Genomic DNA, 8,435 nt, shown 5'->3' on the forward strand with positions numbered 1-8,435 from the left:
TCAAGTAATTATTTGTTTATTTAAAGAAAATATGTGACAAAAGTATTGCTTTAACAGTGCATTACAATAAAAATCATAAAAACACGTTTGACAACCGGCAAGATTACATGTTATTTAAAACTGCCGCAACATTATTTCAAGTAATCCCACGCTCATTTAGTGACAAAAGAAGTAATATACAGAGAGAGACACTTAGATTTCATTGAATCCCCTACAAACCACAGTTGGTTGTGTAACCTTGTTGGGCAACAACACTTACAATCATATCTGACAATGACAAGAAGTGTCGACCAGTAGGCAGTAGGACGTTTGTTCAATCAAAAAACAAATCTGTACAATGCACAAAATGGACTTCTTCTGAGGATTGTGCATGTATGTGAAGATGTTGTCTTCGAGACCTTTTTGGGAAATACATTTGGAATTTGCTAAATTGCTGAATATGCAGCTTTTTACCTTCATGATTTTTTGTTTCTGGACACTTTTGTGCAGTATTAAGAATTTCTGGAGCAGTGGTACAGCTTCCCCCGTCTCACAGAGCCAGTTTACTAATCTTGATATGCACAGACTCGCTTAAGGTTTCTGTAAACTCTCTTCACTCACAGTTTAGGATATACAATTACGTCTACATTCAAACCCTCCACACGTCTTCCTGCTTTATATTCAGGTACTTAATTCAATTATTCAAAGGTCCAGTGAGCCATTATTTCAGAAACACTGAGGTTGTGGCGAACATCCCACACACACCAAAAATGACTACTAAAATGTTTAATTATTGATTTAGTTAAATGATACTGCATATTGTCTGTTATTTACCACCATGAAATGCTGTTTTAAAGCCTAATCCACACTGCCAGGAACTGAATTGACTATTAGCAGAATTGACAAGCAACCTGTCAAGCTTTAGATTTTTCCACATGTTGAAGGCGTGCATATCGGGTCGTAGTGATATATATCTTAAGCTATATCTTAAGGGTCAGCTGGAAACATTGAAAAGTCAGCTGCAGACAGCTGTAGCAATAGCTTCCCATGGCAAGTTACAACTGATCAAATCTGCCAGCGAACTAAAGACCTCACTTGTCTGCTAAAGTTGAGAAGCCGCTTTTAAAGTTGAAAACCCATTGGTTTTTTTTTATTAACTACTGCAATTTTGTATTAAATATGTCACCTTCTCAATGTAAATGTATGTTGAAGCCTACTGTAAAAGCACAGAAAGCCCAACAAGATAAGCAACCAATAGCAACAGTTTACAGGGCTGTTATGTAAATGTGCCAAAAACCCAGAAATAAAAAGACGGAGTACGTGACCTCAGTTATAGCCCTGCCAGTGTGTTACGCTTTCTCTCCTCACAACTTTACAATATGAAACTACAACTGAGCCCTTTTACACCTGGCATTACTTCCTCACTTCTTTAGTTGAAGAATCAACAAGGAGGCATTTGTCAGGCCTACAGACACTTATCAGGAATCTAACGCCTACAATCAAATGCGGCTCTAGATACTGGGCACCCCTGCTGCTCCCTCCTCGGACCCCTGCAGGTGCCGCTGTGACAGGATGTGTTTGAGAGAGTCTAGCTCCTGTGTCAGCTGCCCTATCCTCATCTGCAGCTTCTGGTTTTCCTCCTGCAGCTGCAGGGCCCTCTGCTGGGTCAGCAGGATCCTCCTGCGGGCCTTGTCCCGGCTCTTCCTCACAGCGACGTTGTTCCTCTCGCGCCGCTGCCGGTACTCTGCGCTGTCCTTGCTGATGCTCCTCTTGTTTACCGGGGCCCGCAGAGTAGGCAGGAGGAAGGAGGAGAAGTCCTGGAGGTCAGAAACACAAGCATGCTTACGTTGTGGGGAGGCTGGACGAGAGTGGCGTTTGATGATTTCCCCCACTTAGAAAAATGTGTGGGACTTACTCATTTATCCATAAGCCACACATGAAAAATCCATTTTACACACATTAACACACACATACCTGCTGAGTGTTGCCGTGGCTCTGGTGGTGGACTGTGCTCCCCGCGCTCGAGTTGTTGCTGAGACAGGAAGACGTGTACGGCAGGTAAGACAGTCCCATCATGTCGTCACTGCCCCCTCTCACCAGGCCCTGAGACTGGCTGTACGGTATCATGTCCATCTGAGCCAGCTGACCGTTCGGTGTGGCATGGTTCAGGTTGTGGGCCTGACCCGAGTATGAGCTGGCCCACTCCTGGATGACTGAGGACACCCTGGAATCAGACATCTGGAGGGGGTTGGAAGCAGATAAAGATGAGCTTTTTCTTTCATTTTAAGTTTAAATGTTTGTGTTTTTAGTTTTTTTTTTAAATGGAAGCAAAAAAACACATGTACAATATAGAAACAGAGACGACTCTGACAGCTCTAAAAGTAATACACAGGTAAGATAAGTAAACTAAGAAGTCAAGACAAAAAGGCTGAGCTATTAAATAACCCAACAACACATATAATGTGGTCTAATTAGCTCCAATTGGACCAACTACAACAATAAAAGGCTGCACATGATATTGTCCTGGTAATGATAATAAAAAATAATTACCTAATTTAACTCCTGAAAGGCCTTAATGTGGTGCATATTGTGTACTTTTACTTTTAATACTTTAAGTACATTACTCAAATAACAATGCGGAACTTAGTATTGTTAATGAAAATGATAATAAATGAGACGTTATAAACGGCCGATGCAACATTGGGGCAAATAACAATTTACAAGTGAAGAAAGTTTTTAAAAGATAGCTTATCAGAGATTAAACAATTAGTCAATTTATTGATAAGTTGATTGGCATAAAGTTAATCGACAACATTTTTGATTATCAATTAATCATTTGATTAATGTCTTAAGGTAGAAAAAAAATAAAAACTTAGTTTCCAGCTCAACAAATGTGGATATTTGCTGGTTTTATTTCTCTTGTTGTTGTTGTTGGTTGGACAAAATAAGCTTATGCAACTACACTTGGGTTGTGATGTGCATTTTTCATTACTTTCTGAAAGTTTACCAACCAAACCATTTTTTGATTTAATTGAGAAAATAATCAGCAGATGAAACCTGGGAAATACAAATAAAAAGTTTTATATATATATATATTTAAGTATTTAATCTCCACTCACCTCTGATGTCTTAAAAGCGTTCCTCTACGAAGGAAATGGTTTGATGAAGCCCAAAATTGACGGAAAACATACCTTGTACAGCACAGGACAGAAATAAACTGCAGACACACAAGAATACATGTAGGATGGGACTTACCATGACTTAGCTCTTCACAGACTCTCTGAATATGCTTCAGGTTCCTCTGACAGTTTAACTGAAAATGGTCTGAAAGGAGGAGACAGACAGGAGTTTGATACCTGTCTGATCTCACATTACCTCTCTCAATCTCTCTCTCTCTCTCTCTCTCTCTCTCTCTCTCTCTCTCTCTCTCTCTCTCTCTCTCTCTCTCACACACACACACACACACACACACACACACACACACACACACACACACACAGACACACAAACAGAAATGACAGGAAATAAAGCACACAGACAGAAAGTGAAGCAGAGTGATTGTCTTGACTCCCATCATATCTATAGATTATGTATTTTCATGGCTGATAATATTGACAGTTTTTAGTACTTTTTAAAACAAATTATGGGACAATTGGATATTCAGTAACTTTTAGTAGCAGGTCATATTTAATAATGAACAAATTGATTCATTAATAGCTTTCCGTTGTATCCCGTTTTTGTTGCCTCTCACTTGCTACATTTTAACACTGTAACAGTGGACTACAGTCTGTGCAGGAATGTTGTATCAATGCATCGGGCGGATAAGCAAACCAAGTGCTGCGTGACTACTGTCCCTCTGCGGCCTCCATAGTCTACATTGAAACAAAATGGCTACCCCTGTTGACAACGTGAGTGGAGCTTAGCTAGCTGCGAGCTAATAAAACATGTATTTTATCGTTCTACAATGCATAATAATACTATAGACAATTACGACAATTTAATATGTACTCTGAAGCTATCTGTTACACCTGAGATTGATACAAGCGAGTGATGATGGTTGTTTTGTTTTAATAACTTCAGCTAGCCACTAGCTAACTTAAGTTGTAGTAGCATCAACATTCTCCACGTTTTACTGTCGGTAGATGTTTGCATTGTGTTTCTGACTTGTTTCCCTCCTGACAGGATTTAATTGAAAGCGATTTGCCTGCAGCTGTACAGCTGCTGAGAAATCTCACAGAACAGGTAAGAACTGCGAGTCCGTAATGCGATTGAAATAATAATACTGTTTATTAGTAGAGATATGGTGAGTCCTTTTGAAAATATCCGAACACAGACATTAGCACAGTTAGACCTCAATGTGGGATAATAATGCATAATAGTCTGATCATAGTGATCCTGTTTTATTGCTGTGTCTCTTTCACCATGATCATTTGAACAGTCACTTTCACAGAGAGCTTGCTTTTATTTATATATATATATATATATATATATATATATATATATATATATATATATATATCACTGCTGAACCACTGTGGCTTTTCTCTTTAGGTGACCTCGGTTACAAGTCATGTCAGTGAGCTGATAACAAAAGTCAAAGATGGAGCTTTTAAGACATCAGAGGTGAGTGGAGACTGTTATTAAATACTTACATGATATATATAAAACGTTTTCGTTGTATTGGAACAACAAGGATTTGTTTTCCCAGGTCTGGTCCAGACAAACAGCCCTCTCTGTCTTCTCTCCCTGCAGGGTTTGTCTTTCTTGGACCTTCGGTATCACCTGCTGCTCTTCTACCTTCAAGACCTCACTCACCTGATCAGCATCAAAACAGAAGGAGGCCAAATAAAAGACAGTGACGCCTTGAACAGACTGGTCACAATCAGAACGGTGAGATGACTGTAGAAACAGGCCGCTATTAATACACCTTTTTTTTTTTTAATTCTTACATATCCAGCTAATGCTTTCCTCCTCCTGTTTTAAGGTCCTGGAGAAGATGCGACCACTAGACCACAAACTGAAGTACCAGATTGATAAACTGGTGCGCACAGCTGTCACCGGCAGTCTAGGTAAGCCTGCTTTTTGTTTGTTTGGTTTTCTTGCGCTGAATGCGTCCAACAACAGAGAAGAAATTCTTTGATTTCCGTCCCTTCGTTTTTCACAGGCTTCATAGTATAACAATGTCTTTTGTTGATTGCAGCTGAAAATGACCCGTTGCAGCTGCGTCCTAATCCTGAGAATCTCATCAGCAAAGTAAGAGCTGAATATCGTGGTCATACAGTTTGGTTTATCTTAAATTAACCTTATTGATTGCTTCAAGACATTTAATCAAGTCAGGTTACCATCGATTGAGGATAAAACAAAAGCTGTAATACTTTCTAAATGTCTAATTCAAACACAGAACACACAGTAATGTAACTGTCTGACTGACTTTGTTTCTTCGCTTCATCAACCAGTTGAGCGGGTCGGAGGAGTCTGAAGGTGAAGCTGAGAATACGGCCGAGAAGAAAGCAGCCCACTCTAGTGGCAGGAAATATGTACCGCCAAAGATTGCCCCAGTGCATTATGGTAATGTCTTTTTTTAAAACCATTTCTTGTGTCATTGCTCGTCATAAAAACATGCATGAGTTTGGTCTTTGGTCATTTGGTCATAGAGGTTATACTTTTCCTTAATTCAAAGTGAATTACGCTGTTTGTAATGAAGCGAGCAGCTGCTGTGCTGCTTTTTTTTAGTACAGTTAGCCCATGCTATTATCCCCTCTGGCTCATGTGCATCAAAATATAGACCCCCAAAAATGTCTCATCTCAACCTGTGTGTGTGTGTGTGTGTGTGTGTGTGTGTGTGTGTGTCCCAGATGGTGACATGACGGAAGCGGACAAGAAGAAGGCTCAGTCGGAGCGCCAGCGGCGAGCTGCCCTCAGAAGCTCTGTGATCCAGGAGCTGAGACAGCAGTACAGCGACGCTCCGGAGGAGATCCGGGACAGAGGAGACTTCCAGAGCGAGCGGGAGAGCCGCGAGGAGCTACATAGGTGTTTAATTTAGTTTGATCACGTCGACACAAGAAGGCCGATATGGGACTGGATGAGATGCGGGATGGAAGCATGATGGGACTGGGTGTAGTTTTACAGACATCAATTTTCCATCAACAATAACTTTGCTCTTCTTTAAAGGAAAAAATACGAGGAGTCGATGATGGTGCGTCTCAACATGCCACAACGTCAGAAGGGCACCAGAAAGAGAGGCATGATGTCCACGCTGAGCGGCATCACACACTTCGGTGACATCTCGGCGCTGACGGGTGGCGAGGGGGGACAGGTGAGCCGGCAGTGACAACTTTACACCAACCTGTCAGAAGGGGGGGGGGGGGGGGGGGGGGGGATATCTCACTCACTGAGGAGCGACGGGAGCGGCCAAGGTGGAAACATCGCTGTTTGTGAAAATCCTAATTTCTGGTCCAGAAATCTTTATAAACTGAGTTTTAGTGGGAGTTTGAGCAGGAATTAGAGGCTCTAATGAACATACCTGGTCAACTGGCCAGCCAGCGTTTCTCAGATTGGAGTGAGACAAGGAGACAATGTCGTGATTTTCGCAATAAAACATCTTTGATGTGACGTGTCGAGTCTTGGCCAATCAGCGTTAAGATGTCTACGGCGTCTTCATTGAAGGCTGGTCAGCTTGATATCACGTGAGCTAACGTTAGTGGATTGTGTTGGTGTTAAAGTCTACAGTTCAGACTTGCTGGGTTAAGGCTAACGTCCACTGCATGCGGAACTTTGTCGACTGTTAACGTTCGTCATTATCGCGATTTAGGAGGAGGAAAAAAACCGTAACGTGATGAAACATGCGACATGTTCAGTTCACGCGGTCACTCAACACCGGCGGGTCTGCTGGCAGGTTGTTGGTTTTTTTTTTTTTTAACTCAAAGTAGAATGAGGCGAATGGTCTTAATGACTTTTACGACCACGACGACTGAGGCCCAGAGACTGATAAGATGATGTGGTCAAAGAGCTTGAGGAAGAGGACGCTGTTTGTGTAGCGCAGCTGGATGTGCAGGGCTGAGCCGGGTCTGAATAAAGGTGGAGGTCTAAACACGCGTGAGGGGAGAGCAGTACAGCTTCCCGCTGTCACAGTATTTTAAAATACATTGATAAGGCAGGGTATGCTAAATGCAGCCTCTGCCCAAAGGAGATAAACTACAGCAACTTGCCCTCTCATCACACTGTAATGAACACAGCCAGTCCCAACAGGCCCACCTGCCGTGTCTCCCAAGGGCCCTGAAGTAATGAGAGAAAGCGTTAAGGCGCCTGTTCCTTCATTTCAGCGGGTTGCTAATGCAGAGGTGTGTTTAGATTACAGCTAATATTTTACTCTTAGCCAGAGTAGATTATCATTTTAATTTAAATAATTTAGCTGGATTGAATGCGTATTAATTGCAAATAGATGATAGGCCACAATTCTAACGGCTTTACGGTAACAGTGGAAGTCCATTAATATTAAGCCATACAGTAACAGGGTTCAATTTGGGCCGCCACCAGCACATCATGAATGTCTTACAGAACTCTTGCTCATACGTTGGTGTATCTCGGTGACTCAGTCGTCTGGTGCTGTTGGCAGCCGCTGACACTGAAGGTCCACACAGGTTTCAGCATGTCGTGCCACTCCACTCGCGCTCCTGTCGCTATTCACTTTCTGCCGTCATAAAAAGAGCCGATGAGTTAAAGTAATGACTGGCCGACCTCGTGCGGAAAATTCATTCGGCTAACTGTATTAGGGAAAATCCACGCGCTATGTTTAGATTTAGTGGCGGACGACACGTGAAGCCACCAAACGATGTTAACAGGCTCATCTCCGCGCAGCATGAATGGGAGCATTGTGGCTCGTTTTTAATTTGGATCACATTCTTAATGGGACTGCTGGTTCTTACACTTGTGTGTTTAATGGTGCAGGATGGGGAGAACTCTCGGCCCAAGAAAAAGAAGAAACTCATGAAGAAAAAAACCAAAAGAAGAGGTGAGGACGCTCAAACATTTCAAAGAACTTTTCCAACCTTTTGTATTGATTCTGCTTTTATTCTAACACTAGAACTATGTGATTGGCGTAATCTTGTCACTTTATAAAAACTGTTTTTAAAGCCAAATGATCATAATATAGATTCAGGTGTTGTGTGATTTGAGAACAATATTGATCATTTGAAACGCAGCAAAAGTGCTTTTATTTGCATTTCAATGCTATTTCCTGTTAATAATCACCTGTGTCCTTCTCTGCAGCCTTCAAGAAGCACCGATAGACCTGAAGTTCACCAAATGACACGGAGAGTTCTTACCAACAGCCATCATCACTTCAGTTTACCATTAATTCCCCATTTCAATATGATTATTTTTCATTGTTTGTGGAATAAACATTTCCTGTTGGATTGGTATGTCATGTTATTTATCTCCATTAGAGGGCAGTCACA

At 41.7% G+C, this 8,435-nt stretch overlaps 2 protein-coding genes across 2 annotated transcripts; one reads left to right on the forward strand and one right to left on the reverse strand.

Moving 5' to 3' along the window:
• On the reverse strand, positions 1-3,279 carry cebp1 (CCAAT/enhancer binding protein (C/EBP) 1). The gene is made up of 3 exons (XM_068709478.1): positions 3,235-3,279; positions 1,954-2,217; positions 1-1,796 (listed from the first exon to the last, which is right to left on the reverse strand). Exons 1-3 carry the CDS (start codon positions 3,235-3,237, stop codon positions 1,491-1,493), a joined length of 573 nt encoding a protein of 190 aa, XP_068565579.1. The 5' UTR covers positions 3,238-3,279; the 3' UTR covers positions 1-1,490.
• Positions 3,280-3,833: 554 nt separating this feature from the next.
• On the forward strand, positions 3,834-8,393 carry ngdn (neuroguidin, EIF4E binding protein). The gene is made up of 11 exons (XM_068709479.1): positions 3,834-3,887; positions 4,162-4,221; positions 4,531-4,602; positions 4,732-4,869; positions 4,964-5,048; positions 5,180-5,232; positions 5,436-5,547; positions 5,835-6,009; positions 6,151-6,295; positions 7,927-7,990; positions 8,248-8,393. The coding sequence occupies exons 1-11, from the start codon at positions 3,867-3,869 to the stop codon at positions 8,265-8,267; spliced, it is 945 nt and encodes a 314-aa protein (XP_068565580.1). The 5' UTR covers positions 3,834-3,866; the 3' UTR covers positions 8,268-8,393.
• Positions 8,394-8,435: the final 42 nt, after the last annotated feature.

The sequence above is a fragment of the Cebidichthys violaceus genome, unplaced genomic scaffold, assembly GCF_023349555.1.
Source record: "Cebidichthys violaceus isolate CVI_PGR_0920_01 unplaced genomic scaffold, fCebVio1.0.p SCAF_15, whole genome shotgun sequence".
NCBI classification, from domain to species: Eukaryota; Metazoa; Chordata; class Actinopteri; order Perciformes; family Stichaeidae; genus Cebidichthys; species Cebidichthys violaceus.

Coding starts and splice junctions, on each gene's coding strand:
- cebp1 (XM_068709478.1), bottom strand. Junction 1,797..1,953: donor GCCACGGCAACACTCAGCAG/GTATGTGTGTGT, acceptor TCTGACCTCCAG/GACTTCTCCTCCTTCCTCCT.
- ngdn (XM_068709479.1), top strand. CDS start 3,867: ATGGCTACCCCTGTTGACAAC. Junction 3,888..4,161: donor TGGCTACCCCTGTTGACAAC/GTGAGTGGAGCT, acceptor CCCTCCTGACAG/GATTTAATTGAAAGCGATTT. Junction 5,548..5,834: donor GATTGCCCCAGTGCATTATG/GTAATGTCTTTT, acceptor TGTGTGTCCCAG/ATGGTGACATGACGGAAGCG.